The sequence below is a fragment of the Monodelphis domestica genome, chromosome 6 (assembly GCF_027887165.1).
Source record: "Monodelphis domestica isolate mMonDom1 chromosome 6, mMonDom1.pri, whole genome shotgun sequence".
NCBI lineage: Eukaryota > Metazoa > Chordata > Mammalia > Didelphimorphia > Didelphidae > Monodelphis > Monodelphis domestica.
The window spans coordinates 175,488,941-175,516,277 of NC_077232.1; the positions used below are offsets into that span (position 1 = coordinate 175,488,941).

Here is a 27,337-nt window from a genome sequence, read left to right on the forward strand (position 1 = left end):
CATGCTTAATATTAATTCCTTATCTATAAGATTCTATTTAATATTTCAGGTATGCATTTTATTTGTGTAGAGTTGATTGCATCTTGTCTTCCTAACTAGAAATGGGTTCCTTTTGCCTTTCTTTGTATATCCCAGCACTCAGCACAGTGCTTGGGGCATAGTAAGCACTTAAATATTTGTTGACTTGACTGCATTTTGTGTGAAGTTCTTGGTAAATTTGTTTTACCTCTATTTCTTTTCATAACTTTATGATAAGATAATAGTCATAATCTCCCCAAATCCCTCTGAGTAAAATTTTATTCGTGTTCTAGTTTAAAGTGGTGTTTTCTTTGGCTATCTATAGTTCCACTCTTCAAGATTATGCTTTTGCTAGCTGAGGAGGTTTCCGGGTTTTTTTGGACTCTATATTCTGATGATTGAATTTTATGAGTCAAACTTTTGTTTAAAAATGGTTCTAGTCAATGTTGGTTGACTTGGTCTATTCTTTTATCCTTTTCCTGTGCTTTGATCATGTACAAAAGTTTAGAGTTTTGATTCTAAGTACCATTCACCTTTCTATTCACTCAATTTTGAACTGATTTTTATCTTTTCTCTAAAGCCAATGGTAAGACTATAAATAAATAGTTGATTTGGAAACAGATCCTAATTAGTAAGAAGTCATTCCTTTTCTGTTAAGATATGGTCAGCTGCCTTTTTGTGCTGTTATTAGCTATTTGCCATACCTAACACATTAGATTCCTTCTTGAAGGAAATGTTAATGATATATAGATGTGAGGCTTATGTATAGGCTAAAATTCATCGGTATCTTTCATTTCTTAATTCTGAAATGTATTTTCCAATATTTGAGAGGCAGTCTAGCCTGGCTTCGCAAGCTAGCCTCAGAACCAGATTTCACGTCCTGTCTCTGACACCTTCACTGTGTGAGCCTAGACAAATTACTTCACCTCTACAGTTCTCTAGGCAACTCTCTAAGACTAAATTCCATAGGAATGTGCTAACTGGCATTGGAAGAGAAAGTTCCTGACTGGGAGCTCCCTACAGGAATGAAATTATAAGTATTGTCCAAGTTTTCTAACTCTTTTCTCCTCTATATGCTTACTATTGAAAGTATTGATTATTAAAGCATATGTTAGTTTAATTTAGAGGACTTTAAAGTATTATTCATAATTTTTCTCCATATAATTATCCTCTATAAGAAGTATTGGCATATGGCTACAATTATCCTCATGGAGCAGCTATATGATAGAACACTGGATAAAAGGGTAGACATGGAGTCAGGAAGCCTCATCATTTTTGTGAGTTCAAATCTAGCCTTAGACATTTACTAGATGTGTGGCCATGGGTAAGTCACTTTACCTTATTTGCCTCAGTTTCATCAACTGTCAAATGAGCTGGAGAATAGAATGGAAAACCACTCTAGTATCCTTGCCAAGAAAATCCTAAATTGGGTCATTAAGAGATGTACATGACTAAAACAAATGAACCATAAAAATAATCCTGACTCAGATGCCAGTTGTTTAACCAGTATGCTAATGTGGCATATAAATATGGATTAAAGAGTTTCCAGAGAAAAGTAATCTGATGAGCCAGATATCAGGATTACAGTATATCAGCTTGAAGGAAGTGAAGATGTGTAGTCTGACAAAGAGAACAGAGAAATGTTGGCTTTTACGAAATACTTGAAGGGCTCTCAGTTCAAAGGGAACTAGGCTTATTAAGCCTGATAATGGAAAGCAGGAAAAGGAAGAAGTTGGAAAGGCTTAAATCCTGAACAATTAGAGCTTTCCCAAGTGGAATGGGGGGCAACCTTGGCTGCTAGCAAGTTCTCTTTCTAGTGATCTTTAAGAATTCTTGTTGATCCAGAAGAGTCGGATACATTTTAGATCCTTGATCATTTAATAAACTCTTATTTACTTATTGATTCAACCAGATAATCTCTAAGTACCTTCCAAATCTGTCACACTGTAATTCTAAGATGTTCTATTCAGTTTATCTGTAAGTATTTTGAACAAGGACCCCACATGGACAATTAGTAAGTTTCCAAATCAGAGAAAGAGATCAAATAGCGAATTACATTTAGGAAATTTCAGTGACTCCAAGGTTTTTGCTAAATCAAAAAAGCCAATTTCTAACATCTGTTCCTTTTCTGAATTATATTTCATGGATAAAATTTATATTATCTCAGAGTAACCAAAATTATAAGTAAAAATAACTAAAATTTATGTAACACAGGTTTGCAAAGCACCTTCATAACAATAAGACTATGAGGCAGGCAACATACATGCTATTCTCTCATGTGGCTAAATGAGGAAACTGAGAATCAAAGAATGATTTGTTCCATGGTGAGAAGGCTGGTTAGAGAGAGGTGTGGGGTTGAGTTTTTTTATTCTAATACTAGTTTTCCATCAATTATTTTCTGCTGACTTAAACCACAAAACAATGCAAAGATTTTAAAGCCAAAGGCAAAATGTAATTAGCAGGGGTTTTAGGGACCTCATGTGATGTCTAGTCTGTGTGACTGATTTCTGGCCCGAACATGATTTCCCAGACACTTTGCAATCTGGGGCTCAATCTCACTACTGGGGGCTACAGAATATGATAGATTACAAGTGGTCATGTATGAGCATAAAAGAAAGGAGACAGGACATGTATCACGAATGGGACATTTTAGACAGAAAATCAGAATTGTATTCAAGTAGCCTGAAGAACTAGAGGAGATCTTCACTTATTTGGGCAGGTTCTCTATAATATAGATCTGGAAAGGCATGAGCAGAAATCATACAAGCTGAGAAGATCGAAGGGGTATGACTTTCTCAAGTGGAAGCTATATTCTCACCTACAAAATGAGAGAGATCAAACTGCCAAAATATCAATCAAGACAAAGAAGGCAGAACAGGGATATTACTAACATGTTAGCTGCTTAGAAATGCAAAATAGCATGCATTTGACACAAAACAAAACATAAACATATATTAAACAGCTATTATGTGTGAGGTACTGTGCCAAGAGATATTAGAGCAACACTTCACACGACTTAATATTGCATGTACTATAAACCATTGTAGGATTTCTAAAATCTGATAATGTGGGAAGGAGCACTTCTGTCTTCTTTCTATCCTCCAAAAGTAATTTTTTCTTTCGAATCAAAGAAGTCCCTTCATATTATTTCAGAAAGGCTAAAGGCATGTCTTTCTTTGACAGAACACAATGGCAAGACACTATTTCTCATTCACAATCTCTTCTATCACTGGTTTTTCAAAGAGCAAATCTTGTTTTTTTATTCTATTTTTTAAAAATTTCCATGATTGTAATCATTGTTAATATTACACTCTTCTGCTTTACTGTCTATCAGTTCCTGAAACTCTTATAATATTTCCATTAATTCTCTATATTCATTATTTCTTATAGCAAAATAATATTCCATTACATTTATCTTTTATAATTTGTTCAATCATTCCTTAATCAATAGTCAGCCATTCTCTCTGGACTTGTTAAACAAAGCATTTTTTAAAATTATTCTTTCTTTTCTAAGAAACTCCGTGATGTCCTAATAATACCTTATGGTATGAGGACCCACATTGTGGTTGTCCAAAGTCAAATTCTTCACTATGCTACAACTGTCATTTCTTTTAGTTTTCTTTCTTTCCTATTTTATACATTTTCTAGATTTAATTCACTCTTCAGGAGATAATGATCATAAGGCTCCAGGAGCAGTTTGTCTAGGTATTCATCTAAATGAGTCCATCACATGAAGCAGGTATTTTATATTAGGATTATTCAGCTGAATTTGTTCCAGCTGACTGCAAAGGGCATAAGTTAATATGATGAAAAAGCAAGATGTTAAAACAATTCTGCTTTTATTCCCATCTCCTTGCCCCAAAGCTCCTTGTTTTCATGTTATAACTTTTATTTTAATAAATGGGTTATGCATTCAGGCTGTGATCCTAGTGGATCCTAGGTCCTACTAAAATTGAATTGGTAGTACCTGACTAAATATAAAATAAGCAAAGCCAGCAAACAGAGGTCTCAGAGTTATGATTATTTTTTACCTAAAATTCTGCACACAGCAACATAGCTTATATCCTGAGGGAAAAATTTGTATGCTATGAAATGTCTTTGATGACATCTCTCAGGATTTGACAAAACAGATCCCTGGGGTTGCCTAAGAATATGTGTTTTAAGATTATACCTATTTGGGGTCAACTGTGTTTTAATTAGCCTGTTAATTCCCTCAGAGAAGTGTCAGGATTGTAAAATTAAACTTGCTGAGCTGTGTTTTATTTTAGTATCTCACTTGACATTGTACCTGGGCATGGAGATAGTGCAGATCTAAGTTCTTTGGATATTAATGGGATTCCTTTTAAAAAAGAGAGCAGGGGCAGCTAGGCAGCACCACGGATAGAGAGTAGAGGGACCTAAGTCCTGAAGACTGGATTCAAATATGACATCAAACAATTCTTAGCAGTGTGACCTGAGCAATTCAATTAACTCCAGTTTCTTTGCTACTCTTCTGCCATGGGACCAATACTTGGAATCAATTCTAAGACAAGAGTTAAAAAAAATAAAAAGAGAGAAAGCTGGATTTGGAGTTGGATCACTCAAGTTTAAATCCTACCAATAAGACTCTGAGCAATTCCCTCAACTTTTCTGTTATTCTTTTTGCCTCTTCCCTAAAATGAATAGGTTGATTCTGGAGGGCAAATTGGAACTATGCACAAAGGGCTTTAAAAGAATGCCTAATCTTTGATCCATACATACCACTTCTGGTTTTGTACTCCAAAGAGATAATGAGGAAAAAAGGACTTGTACAAAAATTATTTATACCTGCACTTCTTGTGGAGGCAAAAAAAAACAAACAAACTGGAAAATGAGGGGGTGTACATCAATTGGGGAATGGCTGAACAAATTGTGGTATCTGATGGTGATGGAATACTATTGTGCTCAAAGGAATAATGAACTGGAGGAATTCCATGTGAACTAGAATGACCTCCAGGAATTGATGCAGAGTGAGAGGAGCAGAACCAGGAGAACATTATACACAGAGACTGATACATTATGGCACAATTGAATGTAATAGACTTTTCTACTAGCAGCAATGCAATGATCCAGGACAATTCAGAGGAACTTATAAGAAAGAATTCTATCTACATCCAGAGAAAGAACTGTGGGAACAGAAATGCAGAAAAAAAATATGATCAATCATGTAGTTCCATAGGGATATAATTAAGGTTTTGATATTAAAAGATCACTCTACTGCAAATATGAATAACGTGGAAATACGTTTTGAACAATGATACATATATAACCCAGTGGAATTGCTTGTTAGCTCCATGATGGGGGGACTAAAGGGGAGGATAATAAATCATGTAATCATGAAAAAATATTTAAATTAAAAAGAAAAATAAATAAAAGGAATTGGGTGGTACTAGATGATCTATAAAAATCTCTTCTTATTCTAAGACTTGCATCTGTGCATCCATCAAAACATATATTTTCCTGTGGGTTTTTGTTATGATATTTTCTTCTTTCTTTTGTATTTATTCTGAACATATTGTAGACATTTTATTTGCAGTGCTGAAGCATCCAGAAGTAACCTCATACAAAGATGTCAGATTGTACTTTCTTCTGTCACTTAAGTACCTCCAATATATCTAGATTATCTCTCACAATATTTTATACTACTGCTTTAAAGCAAGACATTGTTGGTAATATGCTGCCACTTTTTTTTTATCCATTCTACCCTGCATGCCCATTAAGCATCTTTCTTTTGTCTTTGAGATGAAAGTAGCAGATGAAAATGGCTGGGGATGCAAACATAGAATCACAAAACTTTATAATAAATTCTATTTCAATCATGAACTAAGTTTGTGATCATGGAAAAATAATTTAATTTATGTCTGCCTCTGTTTCTTCATCTGTGAAATGGGAATAATACCTTCATTATCAGCCTTCTTTATTGGGCAGAGAAGTCCAAGAATTTCACAAGATGGAATAAACAGATAGTCTGAAATCTTCATGGTTGGATGGTTTAAAGATCTACCCAAATTTTTGAGTATACATTTTAGGACATATTCAAGTTGTTGACTTGAATAGAGATAAGAATAGCACCCTCCTATTTCACTGGCAAAAGGCACTTATAAGGAACTGGTGAGGAAACTGTGACTACCAAAGCAAATTGGGACCTTCTCTATGTGTCTTAGAGAGTTGTCTGCTGCTCTAAGAGGTTCTTTTTTGCTTAGGCTCACATTGCCAGGATGTGGCAGAAGCTTGGCATGAACCTTGGGTTCTGAGGTTAGATCTCTATCTTCTATGTTGCATGTTCAGTCAGAAATCACTCCCCTGTATTGCTCTGATGATATAATCATCCCTTCCTTATTACAAAAAAGAAAGTTTGGTTTGTGAACTTTGTGGAGCAAAGTTAGTGCAAAAAAAAAAGTGGAATAGGTGGCACAGTAGATTGAGTACTGGACTGGACTCAGGAAGATTTAAGTTTAAATCTGGACTTAGATACTAACCATGTTGTGCTTGGAAAAACACTACATTACCTGTAAAATAAAGACACCTATCTAGCACCTAGCTCTCAGGGTTGTTGTGAGGATAAAATGATATGATGTTTGTAAAACACTTTGCAAAAAGCTCTGTAGAAATATTATTGTTATCATTGTTATTTACAAATGCACTTGGGCATTTCTAAAGAACCATAGAGAGGATTTACAGTCCTTTCCCCTTATATTCCAAAGGATATACTTTGAAAAGAAAAATTCCTTCTTTCTCATGGCATGGCATCCTGTTGCACAAAATCCATACACTAGATTCAGAGTTAATCCTTTCTTTTTTCAATATTTACTCTGGGCTTTACTAAAGCCCCACTGATGACCTTAGGAAGCCAGGTTTTACATGACTATATTGCTGACATTAGCATATGATCTCCTTATTCCTCAGACCCAAAGTTAAAAACAGGTTTCCAACTTTTGTCAAGAAGTATCAGTAATGTTCTACCCTTTGATTTCTCATCTTGCATAAAGGCATCCATTACTAGGCTAGGCCAAGTCAACATAAGCTCTGTAAGGGATTCCCAAGATAGAAAATTTTTGGGAAAAAAGTTACTGATCATATAGGAGTAGAAGTTAATGTAGAGTGGAGATGGAACATGACAAAAGACATGATTGACAGACTTGGAGGTGGAATGTTGCAGAAGGATGCTGGGAAGGTTTTTCAATGGATGAAAGGGGCATTGGTTCTGAGTCTTGGGGGCTGAAACAGCTTTCCTGAGCTCTGGATGCTTAATCCCATCTGATTCCCAGAAGAGTCCAAAATTAACTTCTACATCTCTGGTGTCTATTTACAATCTTGAATCTCATCTTGTCAAGAACTTGGTGGTCAGACAAGACATTTCACATTAGCCCAAGAGGGATTATTCCTCCCAGGAGGGCAGTCTGTGTGTCTGACTTGAAGATAAAGCATCAGTCTCTGTAACATCTTAACCTTAAGACTCAAGTTATTAATTGGGTGTTCAGTTTAAGCTAGTTTAGCATAGGAGAAAGGTTTGTTTCCAGACTGCTCCCGACTGGTGGCCAAAGTCTAGAGTCTCAAGTCTGGTGTGAAGAGTTAGTTTAGGGATCTCCTGATTACCTCTATCTTTCCCTTGCTAGTTATATTAATACACCATCTTTAAATTGTATTCTAACATAGATAAATCTTTGGAAGATATCAGGGGAGGCTGAGGGTGAAAGGGGTCAATTAGGGAGGTGGTTCTAAGAGGTTTCAGTTACATCAAATCCTCTTGGACATGGTCTATATCAGAAAGGACATCTAGGGTTGCCAGGCATTTTGCAAAGCCCTGACAAATCATCAATAATTTACCCCATAGATGTCTCTTATCTGAATACTGGATGTCTCTCCCTGTGCTCAGTTTTTGCCACAGGGACAAAGACCCTGAGGTCTTCTGGTTAAGGGGGAGGATAACCCAGCTACCCTTCAAACATCATCCAGCCTTGCTAGCAAATAACATCATTAAGGGTTACTTATTTCCTTTCTTACAATTTATAGAGATCTGTCTGTCTTCTGAGCACCAAATCTAACTAAATCTGGGGAGGTTCATGGCCAGGTTGGGTGCAGGGTGGTGAATATTTCAGGGACCCTAATATATAAATGACATAACATTACAGCAAATAATATCACATGGGGTAGTGAATATAGTCTTTTCATAATTTTCAGTGCTATATAAATGCTAGTTATAAAGTTATAATTCTTGTTTTTTAACCCTTACTTTTAGTAATAGTAACAACTCTTAGGCAGAAGGGAAAGGGTGAAGCAATTTGATTTAATTAATTTATCCATGATCATATAGCTAGGAAGTGAGGTCAAATTTGAATCAATCTTACCATTCTTAGTATCACTGTATAATTTTATTATCCCTCTCATAGTTTACATTAAATGGAATGTAAATAAAATGGAAGTCCTGTTTCTAAAACCTTCACTGTTTTTAGTTGACAATAATAAAGTCTGACCAAAAGATATTTAAGGTTTATCTCAACAGGGAAAGGTTGGAAAAGGTCAGTTAATGTATCAATCATGCTATGACAAGGGCTCACTGTTGGAGAGGAACACTGAGTAGTACAATTAATCAACATTTTGGAGAGAGAGGCAACTTTTTGGTAGTGGACGTTGGAGTCTTAGACCTGATAGCTAAATGCTTCCTAGAAATTGGCTTAAAAGTAGTTAAGTCTCTACTCTTTTCTCCTTCCTATGAATTCATTATTTTTATTGACAAGATATGTATAAAGTTTTTCTCTTAAGGCATTAAAAGCTACTTCATTTAATCTTACCAAATTCCTGTGAGCCAATAATGGCATAGATTATTTCTATACACTCAAGGAGAAACTGAGTCATGGAGACATTAAGTGCCTTGACTTATTTATATCATACTAGATAGAACCCATTTCCTTTCCCTAAAACTACTCTGAATCAAGGGTAAAATACAATGTGTTGTCAATGTAACTTGACATGGACACCATCCCATCTCCTATTGATTATTTATCCTCCATCCACATAACATTATTTCTTTCACGGTGATATGATTCCTTGATATGCTGTTACTGACAATCCAGTATTACCATATCACTAACCCAGTTTAGAATTCCATTGAGCCTATTTTAATCTTGACTAAAGCTGACCAGAACAAGCTAACAATTCTAAACCACCAAAGGAAAAGATATTATCAAAGACAGTCCTTATATGAGAGTCCCGTTCTGGGACTGAAACTTTTTATTCAGATCACAAACACATAAACCAACCACCAATTAGAAGATAATATCCTGGAACATTAACCTGATGGAAATTTTTCCCAGTTTTTACTTACTTTCTCCTGTCCATTTCAAATCGATTGAGTAATTTCCGAAGACCACCATTCTTAAATCCCTGAAAGTGTGCTGCTGGCGCGCCTACTGTGATGACATCATATAATGCATCTGGAATGGAAATGGTCAAAGGTTGGAACTGGCTTTCATGTACATCAGAGCATACTGCTGACACAATGACAACCACACCATGGGAAGCCTGAGAAATTATGCTGCTTAATTTACTAGGAATGACTAGGAACCTCTGTCTCAAGGGGGCAAAAGGAGCTAATCAATCTTCCCACACAGCCACCTGTCCACCTAAACAACTTATAATATTTCCCTGATTTATAGCTGCATCTTAATTATGGGCTGCTGTGCAGAACAATATGCTCCCCCTTTACCTCTACCTTCTTGCTAAAATACCTCGTAAATTGGTCTTTTGTGTATTTCCTTTTATTGAGTTTTCTGTCGCCTAATTTGCAATCACATTGAAATTCAACGATAATGAACCATCTTTCAAAAAAAAAGTTTCAAGAAAAAAGTGCTGAAAATTAATGCATCTGGTCTCATGAATAGAGGTATGTTATCTCTACTTCTGTAGAGTAGCTGTATGACTTTATATCCTGAAATTCTTTTATTGTCTAGACCCTCTGAATATCTTTTTAGGATTTCCTTATCAGAATAAAAGAATAGACCCCAAATGGTTCTAGATCTTGCTTTTCCAATAAGACTCATTGCCTTGCCAACAGGTAATAGAGGGAAATCCCATCCAATTTCCAAAACATTAATATTAACCTTCAAGGCCTAGATCTAGAAAGTGATTCATTTTTACATACATTTAGTTTGCCATCTATTTTTGCATTCTGGTAAAAAATAAGCCCTGAGGGAGGGAGGTTGCACAAATGCCCGGCAATAAACAAACAAGGAGACAATTGAGGATCTTTATGTCAGGGTAGATTGATTATCAATGAATTTTAATGTTGATACATGGACTATGTTTCAGATCTCATTTGTTGAGAAAATAGAAATTATTTCATTAGTTTCAGAATATCAAAATATCTGCATAGTTCTTTCTACCTGGGGCATCTGGAAACTTTCCCAACAATAAATGATTTTAGGGAGAGGAATTTTGGGAGCTCAGAAAGCAAGATTCCATGAAGTATAGTATTATTAATCTATCCATCATGCATTTATAGAAGACATCTGCCTAGAAAAGTTTGCCTGATTCAAAGTTTTAGAGTCACTTATATTTCCAGAATAAAAGAATTGTTTGTAGAATTTTAGAAATGGAAGGAAACTTACAAATAGCATCTCCCTTTGTTTACTTGTGGAGACCTGTCCTCATTTACCATTCATCCTCCACCTATAAGGTTATGCCCTCCTATAACACACTGTCCCCCCCTTCTCCAAAACAGAAGCAGGATTGAAAAACATTTTCTCACTAGTAATAACTTTGGAAACTGAAAAGGAAGAAGATGCTGAGGATCATCTTCTCAAGATAAAACCTTTTCCTTACTCAATGTAAAAATGACTGAGCATAAGACTGGAAGGCAATAGCATGCATTTGGACTTGAAGCCTCATCTTGTGGGTATGGATAACCTCTTTTCACATGGCACTGAGTAGCACTTGAACTTCTGATTTCTGAATGGATTCTTGAGGGCCTATCAGTCAGATGCTGCAGTCTGTTCTAACATGCCACCTCCTGTCAAGCACAGCTTGATAGCTCTTGAGTCATTTGCTCCTAGGATGTGACAGTAGCCAAAGGAGACTACAGGACAGAAGAGGGCAAAGTCAGTGATGATTGGTATTGATCTCAGGGGCCAAGCCAATTGTTTGGTTACACATCAATCCAGAGAAAATTGCAATAACCCCATGGATGCTAGCCCACACTCCTTTGGATAAATGTAAGAAACAAGAGTAGATTAGTTTCAAAGCAAAAAATAATAGAAGGGAACAGGTCCAAAGATGTTTTGAGTACAGCTTGTCTTTAAGAAAATAAATATTGTAAATGGGGAAAGAAAATAATACAACAATATTCTGATTATCCTGGGTTGTTATTTAGGTAATATGACTTTCTCATTACTTTCACCTAATCTTCTTCCACGATTTCTCTTTACCTCCTTCTCCCAATACCTTCTCTCATTCTCTCTAATCTTCTGTTTAAATTCTCCATGATTCTATTTCATAAACATAGTTCCTAGTCTTTTTTCACGGGAAATTTTTCATATTTTGCTTTTTTCTATGAACATGTGAAAATAATTCACATTAATTTTCTTAATTGTGAGTTCCAAATTATTGGCCTTCATCTCCTCTCCTTGAGGCCAGTAATTTAACACTGATCATACATGAACAATTATGTAAAAAATATTTCCCCGTTAGCCATGTTATAAAAGAAAACATAGACTGAAAATGATAAAAAAATAATAAGAAAAATAAAGTTTAAAAAAGTATGTTTCAGGGGCATGTAGGTGACTCATTGAAGAGAGTGCCGGGGCTGGATATGGGAGGTCCTAGGTTCAAACATGGCCTTGGACACCTTAACACTTGTTGCCTAGCCTTGCCATTTTTCTGCCTTGGAGGCAATACATAATATTGCTTTTAAAATGGAAGGCAAAGGTTTAAAATAAAAGTATAATTCAGTATATACCTTTTAATCCAGCAATACTACTAACTAGATTTTTACCCTAAAGAGATAATAATGAAAAATGTTTGTACAAAAATATTTATAGCCGCACTCTTTTGTAGTGGCAAAAAAAATTGGAAAATGATGGATTGTCCCTCAATTGGGAAATGACTGAACAAATTCTGGTATATGATGGTCATGGAATACTACTGTGCTATAAGGAATGACAAATTGGAGTATTTCTATATGAACTGGAAGAACCTCCAGGAACTGATGCAAAGTGAAATGCGTAGAACCTAGAGAACATTATACACAGAAATTGAAATACTGTGGAATGATACAATGCAATCAACTTTGCTAATACAAGACAATCCTGAGGGGCTTATGAAAAAAAATGCTATCCACATAGAGGAAAGATCTGTGGGAGTAGAAACACAGAAAGAAGAAAACAAGTTCTTTATCATTTGTTTATATGGATATATGATTTAGGGTTTTGGTTTTGAAAGATTGCTCTATTGCAAAAATGAATAATATGGAAATAAGTATAAGTGATAACATTTGTACAACCTTGTGGAAGTGCATATTGGATCTGGAAGTGGGGAGGGAGGAGAAGAAGGAAGGAAAGAAAATGAAATATGCAAACATGAAAAATATTTTAAAAATTAAAAAAAATTAAAGTTTGATTCAACCTGCATCCTTCCATTCTTATTCTGAAGGTCAATAGCATTTTTCATCATAAGTTCTTTAAAGTTGTCTTAGATAATTGCATTGCTGACAGTAGCTACCTATGTCTTTCACAGTTGATCATTGTACAATATATTCTGATCACTTCACTCAGCAACAGTCACGTTAAGCCTTCCCAGGATTTTCTGAAACCATACTGCTCATCATTTCTTATAGTACAATAATATTCAATCACAATCTTATACAAACAAGTTATTCAGCTATTCCTCAGTTGATGGGCATCTGCTCAACTTCCAATTCATTACCATCTCAAAGAGAGCTGCTGTAGATATTTTTGTAACATATAAGCTCTTTTCTTTTTTCTTTTTGAAATTTCTTTGATATACATATATATACAAATATATATACATATATAGTGTTATTGCTGGTTCAAAGAGTATGTCCAATTTTATAGTCCTTTGGGCATAGCTCCAAATTGCTCTCCAGAATGACTGAATCAGATCACAACTCTACCAACAGTGCATCCGTATCCCAACCTCATCTTATTAACATTAAACATATTAAGCCTTTGATCTTCACTTTAGCGTACTTCCTAATTTGAATCTTCATCCTCATTTACCCTGGTGCATAATGCATTTCTCCATATCCCTCATCTCCAGAAAAACTTACCCCCAACTTTTTCCTCTTTTATTCCTACCCTCAATCTCCAAGCTTATTTAATGATGTATGTATTTAATAAGTGCCTGTGAGGTAAGATATATTCTGTTTGTTTCATTAGGACTTGTTCGTATTAGTAACTTCTTTCCTACAATGATTATGGCTCCAAAATTTCTTTCCAACCGGCACATACATCTCCAAAACTTCCCTGATGCCATCAAAAGGGCAATATGCTCACACAGAGGCATAAAAACATAAACACCTCAAACACAAATATTCTAAGGGATTATGTATCCTCATTAATGTGAATATTCCTCTAAACATAAATCCCAATGCACACATACTCTTGCGTTATTGTCTTTTCTTAAGTTTGCCATAAGATTTTTATTCATTCTTCTGAAGGTCCTCCTCACATTCTCTTGACAACGTGAAGATAGTAATGAGCACATAGGCTGTCCATTGATAATTCTTTCCTTATTCTACATGACAGAATCATTCTTTTTTTGTGATATGTAAAGATATGGAAAATGAAAATGAAAGACAAAAATTATAGCAAATACCTCTGATAAAGGTCTCATTATTTAAATATATAAAATGAATCAAATTTATTTTTAAAATGTTGTTCTCTGATTGGTAAATGGTCAGAGGGTATGAACAGGCAGTTTTCAGATGAAGAAATCAAAGCTAGCTATAGTCATATGAAAAATATGCTCTAAATCACTCTTAATTTAGTAAAATACAAAGGCATATCACACCTATAAGACTGACAATATGGTAACTGTTGAAGGAGATGTGGAAAAATTGAGGCACTGAAAATCAAGGCATACTTTTTTTGACTGTTTTTCATATGTATGTGTGTGTTATTTTACAAAATGGCTAATAGAGAAGTGTTTTAAATGATTTAACATAGCTAAAGTTTAACATGCTGCTTGTCTTTTAGGGGAATTGTTGGAGAAAGAATTTAGAAGTCAAAATTTTAAATAATATTAAAAATGTTTTAAAATGTAATTGAGAAGTATATAATGAATTTTTAAAGAGAAAAGATAAATGATGTTCTTTGTGCTTAATGAATATCAAAATGCATGAGCAGATCACAGAATGCTAGAATTTTTAAAGAACTTTAAAATAATATAATTCAACCTGTACTTTTACAGACAAGAAACTAGAATTTTCCAGTTATAATATTGTGAAATAGCAAACAGATGATGGACAAACCAAAAGCTTCTCAAGTAAAACATGAGAAATTCTTGAAGAATTCTAGCACAATTGAATAGATCTCCTGTGGAGCACATATAGACAAAAATTGCCAAGAATAAAAAAAACAAAACATGGATGGTTTGTAATCTATGCTGCTACAATAAAGAGTACTGCCATAGATAAGCATAGAAATGAAAAATAGGAAAACAAAAGGATTTCTATGTTTAATTTTTTTTAATTAATAAAAATATTACCCAAAATCTTTCTTTTTTACTTCCCCCAAATAGGTAGGCACACACTGTATAAAGTACTGGGAAGCAGAGCCAGGAAGACAAGTTCAAATCCCACCTCAGACATTTTGCTACCTGAACCCCAGTCAAATTTCTTAATCTACATCATCTACAAATGATATTAATAATAGTATCTATCTTCCAGGGACTGATGTGCAGATTGAGTGGGTTAATTCTTAAAAAATGATTACCACAATGCCAGGCACAGGTAATTAATAAATGTGTGTTTTCTTCCTTCCTTCCTTCCTTCCATCCTTCCAAAAAATTCCACTATAGTTCATTCCAGAAATAATGGAAGTAGTCAGAAATAAGATTATTTCAAAATGAAACAATCATCTTTTTTTTTCTATTTTCCACAGAACTGACTTCACCTTGGGAATCACCAAAAATAACATCAGATGAAAAAAAAACAACTAATGAAATACAAAGCTTGAGACACACTTCATCTCTGGGTCCCATACTGGCATTAGTTATTCTTTACTGAAGAAATGAACGCATATGGGTGGATTTTCAGTGTAGTACCCAGAGAGTTTGTTTTTGAACAATTCTATCAATAGAGATGGAGTATGGAGAGGCGAAGAGTTTGTGTCTAAATTTAAGTCATCCTTGGTAGAAATAACCAGTTTTGGTAAATGAATTATCCAGATATTAGGAAGACAAATAAGATTTAAAATTAATTTTAAGTCATATAATTTTGTTTTGTGAATTGCCCCTTAATTGCAAACCTTCCTAAGAAACAAAAATCTAACTTTTCAAAACCCACATAGAGGTGGTGTTGTATAGCTGTAAGTCATGGAACATTACAGTATTTGAAGAATGAGCAATGAGTATCACTTAGAGAACAACATAAAAGCATGGGTAATGGAGAGCTAAGACACCCTACCACCAAAGAAATGTATAGTTGAAAAAGAGTACGTGCTAGACTCCTGGAAAGAGTGAAGGATATGTGACGGATGGCCCAAGTCCTCTACTGGTATCACCCTGATGTTAAGAAATAGGGAGAAAGGAAGGTTTCCATCATGTTTTTCCTCTCCCATATTATACTGTTTCTCATCAACTCACAGATACCATAATAATAGCTTGAATTTGCTTAGAAATTCAGCCAACATTTGTGTAGTCACAGGGCAGTTTAGAGAGGATGCAGTTATCATCAAGTTGTATTTCTTTTGAGACTGACAACAACCCTGTTGAGAAGATATTGAAAGTATTTTTAGCCCCCTTTTGTAGAAGGGAACTCAACTGAGAATGAATAAGAAGCCAAAGTCCCCCTTCTAGGGAATTGAGCTGATTGTCTTCTTGGGTTTAATCCAGTGTAATCCTCTCCCTTGTAGCACTGCTCTTAATGTGTCATTGACATGTAATACATACAGTGTAAAATAGCCTACAATAGCATAGTGCCACAAATCTCTCTTTGGTATAATATTCTCTGCTGACATCCAACTGAAACACCCAACTGCATTTGGGGAAACTTTTTTCCATTTTTTTGAAAGGAAAAAAACAAACAAACTATGAAGGGGGCATGTCCTTGTCCAAATACTTCAATGCAGTGAGAATCCTATGAACAATTGTTGCATTCCATTAACATAATGAAAAGAGTGGAAAATTAATTTAATAGTCCAAGAGGTTCCTCCACTAACTGGATGGGATTTCATTTGTCACTATGAGTCGTGACACCATTAGTTCTGCTTTGTGGGAAAAGCTCTCCTATGTTTACCAACCAAGACTTTATTATCAGAGTTGAGCTTTGTTGAATATGTGTGCTACCTTTTGGCAGAACTATTCCTCCAAATGCAGGGAAGGGGTGCAATTCATCACATGGAAAGAGATGAAAAGATTCACTGATAGTTTAAAAGGCAAATCTTAACTAACTTCATATAACTTATCAAGGAATACTAAGACTTGACTGATATGACCCTGTCAGTCACTTTATACAGCAGACTCAAAGTCAGCTACACAGTTAGAATTAGTAGCTGTTAAACAGAAAATTAAATGGAAATTTAGTACAGATTTGAATCGAAAAACTGTAAATATATGAATGCCAGACAATGGGTTACAAAGTGAAAATTTCAGTAAACTACTCCTAAAATGCAGATCCTCTACCTTAACCCCAGTTCTCCACTCACTATGATGACATGAAATAGCTTTTTAGTTTCAGGTTCATGGATTTAGCACTAAACACATTGGCTTTCTCGTTTACTTTTTTAAACTGACACCCCATGTATTTCTTCCTCCTTTAAGAGTACTCTGCTGCTAAGGGATATTATACAGGATCTCAAGATTAAAATAATGTTTTTTATAGCTTCTATTTAAAAAGTTTAACATGTTATTATTAAATGTCTTATTAAATATTATGTAGATTCAACATATTATTGAGGGACTTCTAAAAAATAAAGTCTAATGTATAATTCAGTACCTTTCTCACTAATCCTTACTTCCTAGAATTTAACACTTTTCCTTTTATGACTTCAAAGAAGGAAATATATTCTCCCTTCATCTTTTTTGCTTTGTTGTCAGAATCCTTGGGTTTTTCGGACTTCACAATTTGTCTGATTTGCCAACCAAAGACAATATAACACATTCCTTATCTTTCTATAGTTGATGAATCTTTATTTTCAAATGAGAAATCATGCTGTAGCATCTTCCAAACTTTAAAGTTACATCATTTAATGAGTTCAATAAATCATAATTGACAAATCAAAGGAATTTACTGCTCTTTGGGGATGATGCTTGTAATTTATTTTATGACTTTCTATTTGCCTTTACAATTCCTCAGCTCTCCATTCATAGTTTTTATTTCTATTTCTCTTATATGGAAAAATTTAAAAATAGATTAGCAGTTTCATGGATTATATCTAACAATTGAGTAAAATGTCATTTGTTTGTGGTTATTTGGATATTAAACCTATTAGACTGTAAGCTCCTGAAGGGTAGAAACTATCTTGTCTTTCTTTGTATTCCTAACACTTGGCTCATTGCCTAGCACATTGTAAGTGCTTAATAAATGCCTACTGTAAGAGGGGAATGTGTCTTCCAACTCTGAGTGAATTATAATCAAAGAGAAATTAGAATTTTTAAGGGATAAACTAAAATTCTTTATCTAAAATATAGTTTTTTCTTGGATACTGTTATTAAATGAAAAATTAGTGCTTTCAAAAAAACTGATAAGAAAAGGTGCTATCCTGAGCCTTTAAAACTGATTTCTAATAACCTGAAATCAAATCTGCAGAAGGGAAAAGGGTAGTACTTAGTATGTATTGGATTTATTTCAACTCCACAGAGGGTGCTACAAAGAGAAGACCAGGGGAAGTCCATTTTCTATTTAGACTTTCTAGTTTTAATAGAACCACATAGACTCATAGGCCCTATTCCTTCTCAATATATAGATAAAGAACATTTTCATGGATACTTGGAAAGATGAAGGACTAGAGAGAGGAGTGGAAAGTCTAAATTTTCTTGGTTTTGAGTTTCATATTTCAGAAGGAATTAGAGTTGTAAGCACAAAATAGCTTCTTCAGGCATTTAAAAAACAAAATAATCTGGTAAGATAGGTCAACATGATGTTTGTCTTAGTTCTTGAGACAAGGGCAGAATTTGGTGGCAGAGAAGCAAGGTTCAAATATAGCCTCTGATACCAATTGTGTTGACCTTGGAAAAATGACTAACTTCCCTTGTCCTATGCATCTTCATTTTTTAAAGTGAGGAATTTGTCCTAAATTGCCTCTATAATCCCTTTTAGCTAAAGATCTATGATCCTTTAATTAATTTAAATTTAAATATATTTGTTTGTTACATTAAAATTTCCAGGTAATTCCAGCCATCCTTCACCATTAGAGACATTTGACAAATATATATATATATATATATATATATATATATATATGTATATATATGTATGTATATGCTTATATATGTATATATAAAATTTTATCTTGTTTATTTCTATTTATGAGATCTAAAATTAAATGATTATCTTCTTTTTTTTCTTTGAAATAAAATTTTACTTACCATATTAGGATTACTAATGTGTATTGTTTTCAAGGCAGAAGAAATAAAGAGCTAGGCAATGAGGGTGAAGCAACTTGCCCATAGTCCACAGCCAGGAAGTATCTGAGACTAGATTTGAACCCAGGCTCTCAATCTATTGAGCCAACTAGATGACCTGCATCTATTCATTTTGAAACTCACCTCTAAACATAAAAAGGCAGCCAAGTTCATTTAAATATTAGATCTATGAGCCTAAGGTTCTATGTGGCAAGAACAATCAGGTAAGTGCTAGAAAGATAAAAAGGAGTCTAGGTCTAATGTGAAGGGTAAATTCAAGATTATGACTGTGGATTTAGGCAGAAAGCCACTGCCAGAGGCAGGGAGGGCCAATTTTATAAAAAATTTATTTTATATGCTTCTATAATTTGTATCTTTCACTACTCTCCTCCCCAATGAACAAACAAAATGTAAGACAAAAATCTTCATCATAAGCATGCATAGTCTAGCAAAACAAATTCTCACATTGGCTTTGCAAGAAAATATATGGCTTTTTGGCATTCAAAGTCCTTCAGATCTCTAGTGAGAATTGAGTGATGCATGTGTTTCATATTTGGTCCTTTGGTTTATCATAAAATGGACCAGAATTGTAAAGTCTCTAGAGTTTTTTTATCTCTACAATATCATTTTCATATTAATTGTTCTCCTAGCTTTGCCCATTTTATTTTATATTAAAATTCAGAGATTTTTACCAGTTTCCTTTGATACTATGCATTTTATTATTTCATAGAACAGAGTAATATTCTACTAGAATATTTGTACATCACGATTTGTTTAGATTCTCTCTGGTTGGAAGGCATTCTCTTAGTTTACAATTTGGGCTTATCAAGAAAAAAGCCTCTGTAAATAATTTTGTCAATAAAGACCCTTTCTTCTTTCTTTGATCTCGTTGGGTACAGGCCTAGCACTGGGATAGCTGGATAATAGCTATATTTTCTTGACATTGGGGGCATGATTTCAAATAAAAACACCTGGAAATGCCAGGAATGCCTGGAAAGAATATTCAGAACTCCCATCAATACTGCATCAATGAGCCCGTTTTCCCAAGTTCAAATTTTTCAGGAACATCTTAAACATAACCTAAAGTTATTTTCCCCATTAAAATAAATGTGATTAAAATAAATTCCAAATTTATTAAAGTCATGCTTTATATTGATTTCTATGCCATTTTCTATGGAATTCAATCTATTAATATTTATGCTATTTTTATAAGTAGAATTTTTTTTTCTTGCTTTGAAAAGACAAATCTTGATCTCTGGTTGTCCATGAAAAGATTTGCACCTCAGATTTGGGGTAACTAAAAAGAAAACACCACCATCTAATAGAAAGTACTTTAAAGTATAGATGAAAAGCCTCAATTATGCAGATAAGACTAAGGAATGTTTTTTTATTGTGGTAAAATATAACAATAGATTTAAAAGTTATGTTCATAATTTATTTCTCTGAGTATATAATATTTAGAATAAACCATATGGTATTCACATATTATATCATGTTTATTTGTCAGGAACATCTCAAACATACGCTGAAGTTCTTTTACATTAAAGTAAATTAAATTTCAAATTCATTAAATTCCTATCTATATTTTTTTCCATAGAATTCAATCTATGGATGTTTATGCTATTTTTAAGAGTAGATTATTTTTTACTTAAGAAAAGATAAATCTTGATCTTTGGTTATACAAGAAAAGTCTTTGTTTCCTTATTAGTTAAGGAAGGTTTGACTAGATACTTCTAATATTCCTTCTGACTTGAAATTTGGTGATCTGATAAGTATCCTAGTATCCCTTCCAACTTTAATCCTATACAGATTAAAAAAAAAACTGACAAGACTTATAGACATATTCAGTACTAAAATATATTTATGGGTGGAAAGGAAGGTCTAGAATGTTCTGGCTCCCATTTACTTTTCCAGATTTATATCATAACTCTGCTAAAGGTATTCTGTGGATTTTAGATTTTTTTAATTTTAGATTTTCTCCACCCTGATTAAATCTTTAAAATCCCAACAAAACAGGGATGTCTACACTCCTACTTAAGGATTAAGTGTTGAGGAGGATGGCCTATGATTGACAAGTACTATCAAGTGACAAATCAGAAACAACTGACAGACCCCCTGGGCTGTCCTAAGTCCCAAGTTAAGCTACCATTGGTACATGTGAGACACAGGAAGTGATTTAAAAAATTCTATATATTCGCGGCACTTCCTCTTGACAGCTCTCTTTTCGTGGAGAGGTGGCTCTGGCTTTTTTTTTCGTGGAGAGGTGGCTGATGGCAGTGTGCTTGGTGTCTTGGCATCTAGGCATTGCTACAGCTATTGTCTGGGTTTGGCGGTAAGCGTCCTTGATACGGTACATGGGAGAAGCTTAATATTGTGGGTCAGGCGAGGTGTCCTCCCTGAGCTCTCTCAGAGTTTAGGCTGACTCCTTTTTTTTCCCTTTCCCTTTCTTAAAAAATGCCATCCTTGGGGGCAGCTGGGTAGCTCAGTGGATTGAGAGCCAGGCCTAGAGATGGGAGGTCCTAGGTTCAAATCTGACCTCAGCCACTTCCCAGCTGTGTGACCCTGGGCAAGTCACTTGACCCCCATTGCCTAGCCCTTACCACTCTTCTGCCTTAGAGCCAATACACAGTATTGACTCCAAGAAGGAAGGTAAGGGTTTAAAAAAAAAATGCCATCCTCCTAGCAGGCCCCTCATCTTGGAGGAGGCCTCATGGTTGGAAGGTCTCTGAACTCTTCTTTACCTCTCTCTTCTTAATTCCTTCCCTCTATATTAATTAAACCACCATAAAATTCCCAAACTGACTTGAGTATTTTTATTGCGATTTGAATTAATCCCTGGTGACCATAAAAATAATATATTAGTCAAAACCCCTAAACTTACCCCTTATAATTCTACAATTCCAGCTAAACTGAATCATTCCCTGAATGCCACAATCAATCCCTTTATCTCCATGTCTTTGACAAATGACAGATGAACTCTTTCTTTATCTACACTTCTTATAATCCTTTATTTCCTTCAAGGGTTAGCTCATGTATCACCTCTTACAGGAAACCACTGGATTCTACTCTCCTATCCAAATAGTTGTACTTTTCCATTACTTAATTTATCTTCTCATCACAGCAATTGTTAATCTTACACAGAACAAATACTTAATAAACATGATTTGAACCATAGTTACAATTCACTGATTTGTGGGGTATATTTTCAAATTGCTTTCCAGAACAGAATCTGGATCCATTTAGAGTTCCAGAAACATGGCAACAAGGGGTCTATTTTCCCAGATTTGTCAGGGACATCTCAAATATATCCATGAGTTTGTTTTTTTTTTTCTTAATTAAATTAAATGGGTGAAATAAAATTTCATATTATTGAATTCTTGCTTTAAATTGGTGTCATCATCTTTTCTACAAACTTCAAACTATTAATATTAATTCTGTTCTTGTAAATAGTTTGTTCTTGCTTAGAAAAGATGAATTTTGAGCTTTTGTGAGAAGACTTAGATGTAACTGAAATGCCTAAGACTGTATACTTTCTAGACTGAGTCTTACTGCCTTAAGTCAAAAGGACCAGCATGTTTCTCCTCTCAGGAATATTTATCATAGCAGGAAAAAAAGAATCTCTTCTCCTTGCCAAGATGAGAGGATACTAGACACCTTAGCATATGTTCCTTGATATTTAAGGTGAAGATGAGAAGGCTTCATCCACCAAGCCCAATTATGAGGGTGAAGATTGGTTTGTTAGCATGCTTGCTGCATCATGGGGTAGATGCTGTGACATGGTCTTTAGTACCCCATGTCGGGCTGAGGGGTTGAGTCATGGGAGGCAGAATATGGCCAATAGGATTCTTTCTACAACACAAGCCTGATGACTGCCTAACTTCCATTTGTCACTGCTAGTGCTGCATAAAGGAATAGGGACGTATCCAGCATTCTTTCTAGCACAGCTGTTCAGGTCCCATGCTCTCCTTGGTACACAAGCCCTGGCAGCTTTTGCATAGTCTCCCCGGGTCTCATTTGCTTGGCCTGATCACTCTCCATCCTATTCCAGCTGGCCATGTTTTGAAATCCACCACTTTGAGAATCTGCATTCTCACTAGAATAATAGTACATCCTCATGGACTGTTTCAAGGTCTCCTTACTTCTTTAGCATAATCATGTCAAAGGAGATGATTCCACCTCAGAGAACACACAATGCATTAAGGGCCACATCCCTCATATACTCCTCTGGGAAACACACTTTACCTTTCAATTCTGGGCTGTGAACATGCATTCTTTGCAAATGCAGATTTATTGGAACGAATTCTAATGTCTTCTCCCCTTTGCTACAGCTTGATCTGAAGGAAGACCCTGAAAAATAAAAAGGGATTAAGTACCATTAGCTTAACAGTCCAACATCTGATTTTCTTTACAAGCCTGGGTGGTGACAAAGACATGGAAATCCAAAGACATACCTCTGCTTAGAGCCCCAAAATATTTAATTCACAAGATGATAATATTTAACTCACAAGACAAATTAATTTTACAAGGTTTGTTTTAGGTAGTAGAGTCAATCTTTAATGCTAAAATAAGATCATCATGTGTCAGGAATTAATGCTCATTTAATAGATAAATAGATGGATAGATAGATAGACAGACAGACAGACAGAACTCTGTAGAAAGCAAAACATGTCTGCATGGTCTAATGGCACAGAAAATGAGAGAAAGCCCAACTAATTTATACCTGTACTGAGTAGAATTTTCCCTTTTCAAAACATCCCCAAAAATTTGAGAGGAAAAGTGTTCATATTAATAGAACAATTATACACTTGATATACACACTAGTTTAAAAAGCAGTAAGATTTGTAAGAACATATAATAATGTAAATAAAACTATTGATGACTTTAGAAGGCATTTAGTCAAACCTTGGATTCAATTATCTAAGAAAGCCCATACATAAACATAGTAAATAATTAAAGTAAGATTTGAATCTTGACTTATAATTCCCTCTCTAGTGCTCTTTATATCATCGTATGCTAAACACACATATGAGCAAATACATATATGAACATACACCCCCAAACCCAGTTTTTGCATATAGACATTTAAAACTCCTTGTTGGCAATAAATTGATCGTTTTCCCAGAACAACGTAAAGAGAAAATAAATATTACTAATATGTCTTTAAAGTACTTTTTCTACTAAGACTTTGTTTACAATTACCTGTGACCAAGTAGTAAAAGTATATTTGAGGTAGCATAATTCTATCATATCTTAATTTTTACAAACTGGGAAATAAAAACCTCAGATAATATTAGAGTTATATAACTTTAATTTTTAAAACTGGGATTCAAATGCAGATATCTTGTCCCCAAGCCTTGGATCTCTTCACATCTACCTGTTGGATTTCCTTCAAAGCTCAACTTAGATTTCTCCTTATACACTAAAGCTATATGATTCCCCTAAATTATTTGTACTCTCCACCATCTGAAACAGTTTTGTATGACTGTATTTACTTATTAGTGTATGAGTTGTGACCCCCATTTGAACATAAATTCCTGGAGAGCAAGAGCAGTTTATGTTTTTTCTTTGAATCTTGAATGTCTAGCACAAGGTCTTCTATTCAGAGGGCATTTAATATTTGTTGAATTTAATTGAATTCCATTTTAAGTTACAATATAATTTGCAGTGAAGAAAAAGAAGACCTTCCCCAAAAGTTGAGTAATGGATAAGAATCATTAATAACTAATCTTGATGAGAGATAAACAGGGCTTATTATAAGAAGATAGGACAATTAGTCCCATAAATATATCATTGTTTTAAGAAATATAATAAAATTAATACTTAATTGATGCTAACTAATAGTAATAATTCCTGCCAGCTAAGAGAACCATTCTGATTCTGCAAGTTGCCTTTCCTCTGATGAGCAAAAAATGCTCTTATATTGATGTACAGTTTTTATAAAATGGATATTTTGACCCTGATTTCTAGAAACCTAGTATATTAGAACTAAAATAAACTTTAAAAATAATAGAGTTCAAGGGCATCTGGGTGGCTGAGTGGATTGAGAGGCAGGCCCAGAGACCGGAGATTCTGGGTTCAGATATGGCCTCAGACACTCCCTATCTATATGACCCCCTAATGCCTAGCTCTTGTTGCTCTTCCGCCTTAGAACCAATGCATAGTATTGATTCTGGGATGGAAGGTAAGAATTAAAAAAAATAATCTAGTACAACCTAGTTCTACCTTTACAAACAAGGAAACTAGAGCCCAAAGCACATAAATGACTTGCCCCATAGTCACAATGCTAGTTAGTAGTAGGGTTTCATAGCATCCAAGAACAAGATTAGAAAATGGTATAATTTCACTTGTTTCTGCTGGATATCAAAAATCTAATGCTCTCCAGCATCCTTTGAGGAGACTCAAATTCTCCCTTAGCTGTCAATTAGCTCCTCTAGAAGACCAGAGGCCATCTCAGTCAGAAAGAACAAATACTTTTTCTCTTCTTTGCTCTTTGTTTCTTCTGTAGTCATTCATACTGTTTTTTTTAATTATTATTTCTCATCACATAGAAGCTGTCATTCCATTGAGTAAGCAGAGAGACTAGTTACAAACCTGTTTGCTTCCCAAGTTCCGTATGAATGTCCTGATACATGTTTACCATTTGTTCACAGTGAGCAAGAACGTTTTTGCGTAGATTGTCCCAGTGTGGTGCAAGCTCACCAAGATCCCTTAGCTCCTGGTTTCTATTATGCAAAGAGATAAAAGAAAGTATTCTTTTGATTTAAAAATATTCTTCTGATTAAAAGACAAACTCCTAGAACAAAAACTAGATATAAATATTTAGAATTATAGAATATTCAACATTGACTCAATACTTAAAATATTTTTCTTTTTATTAAAGTAGTGATTGGATGGAATTAATACTGCTATGATATTAGTATCAATATCATTCAGAACCCAGTTTCTGAAGTAGGAAATGGGATAAATATTTGATTATGATTAATTAGTTATTGGCTTCATTCCTAGAATATAACATTTGACTTATTTCTAAGGTAAGATAGGTGGAATTGTGGACTGAAGACTGGATAGATCTGGTTTTGAATAATTTCTGACACTTTCTATCTCAGTGACTAACTTATCATCTCTTAAGGTCAGTTTCCTAATGTGTAAAATGGGGCTGATAAATATTCAAAATTGTTACTATTATTATTATGGGTAGAATTTTTCAAAGTGCTTTACAATTGCTATTCCATTTTATCCCCAAAATAATCTTGGTAGGTAGATGCTATTATCATATTATTATACTTTTTCAGATTGCCAGGCTAGTAACTAACTGGTCTACTGCTATGCCTAGCTTCCTTATTATTGTTAGATAGTGGGAACAGGCAGCAGAGGAATTCAACCCATGCTTTTATTGGTCTAGAGAAATCATTTAAGATGATGATTATATACCAATAAACCTAAATTTCAGTCCCTTGATTTTGTGCCTTATCAAAAGTATTGAAAATATATTTGAGAAGGGTATAGGGGGGAGAGAGAGAGACAGAGAGAGACATATGTGGAAAAGAAGTCTTATATGTAAAAATAATAAATGGTGAGTTATAAAAATATTTATAGAAATATATAAGAATAAATAAGGATTTCTAATTCTAAGGGACTTTAAATCCACTCAAATAAACTCCCTGGTTACCCAAGGAACCCCTTCATCCTTATAATTTTCCCCCTTCTAGCATATGGAGAGATGAAAAATATTATTCTATGTAATTATAAAGCTATATATAATCTTATTATTATATTTCCCAAAAATAGTCTTAATATTATGCTTATCTTACCTATTCTTATTGCTACACTTGATATATGCTAACCTATACTAGGGATATAAATGAAAGAAAATAAAATTTCAATGAAAACAAATAATCAATGAAAATATTTGCACAAATACAAGTGCAAAACATAGAATTACAGAAATTCTAAATGCAAAATACAATTTCAAACTTTTGAAACAATAAAATACAGTTACAAAAAATAACTTACATTTCACAAAAAACTAAAGTCCATCTAAAATAATAACTATGCAAAACTCATGTAAACTTCAGTTTACAAGTTCTATTTGAACAATCCAAATGAAACTTTTCAGTATACTAAAACCTTATCTATCATTAATATAGAAAAACAAAACTAACTATATTAAAACTCAAAATCAACTTATTATTCTAATAAAATCAAAACTTTGTAATAATTTAACTATATACACATCTATATACATATGCAGATTTTTATAATTTCTATTCCTATGTATACATTATGTATAAACTATTTACATATTGCATGAGGAAAATAAAATTCCCCCCTTAAGATAGTCAAAGAAAAACTTAGAGATTTTCTTCAGAAAGTCATGTATGTTTTCTTGATTTTATCTCCTAGGAACACAGTCCTCTTGTGAGATAAGATCTTATTATTTTAATGTGTACAATTATTATTTTCCCAAGGTGATTTATCTGTATTTATTTCTATGGATACTCAT

The 27,337-nt window shown here is 34.2% G+C and overlaps 1 protein-coding gene and 1 long non-coding RNA gene across 14 annotated transcripts in view; one reads left to right on the forward strand and one right to left on the reverse strand.

The window, feature by feature from the left end:
• The window catches only part of LOC103105965 (uncharacterized), a 140,240-nt gene extending 123,185 nt beyond the window's left edge, over positions 1-17,055 (forward strand). The window contains exons 4-5 of the long non-coding RNA XR_008912901.1: positions 14,939-15,001; positions 15,153-17,055. This is a non-coding gene — a long non-coding RNA (uncharacterized LOC103105965). The remainder of the gene's footprint in view (positions 1-14,938; positions 15,002-15,152) is intronic.
• INPP4B (inositol polyphosphate-4-phosphatase type II B) overlaps positions 1-27,337 on the reverse strand; it is a 1,027,382-nt gene that overhangs the window by 200,263 nt on the left and 799,782 nt on the right. For all 13 annotated transcript variants that reach the window (XM_007496289.3, XM_007496287.3, XM_056802732.1 and 10 more), the window contains 3 exons: positions 25,426-25,556; positions 23,077-23,181; positions 9,362-9,470 (listed from right to left, as the gene is read on the reverse strand). In XM_007496289.3, coding sequence (XP_007496351.2) covers positions 9,362-9,470; positions 23,077-23,181; positions 25,426-25,556 — 345 coding nt within the window. The remainder of the gene's footprint in view (positions 1-9,361; positions 9,471-23,076; positions 23,182-25,425; positions 25,557-27,337) is intronic.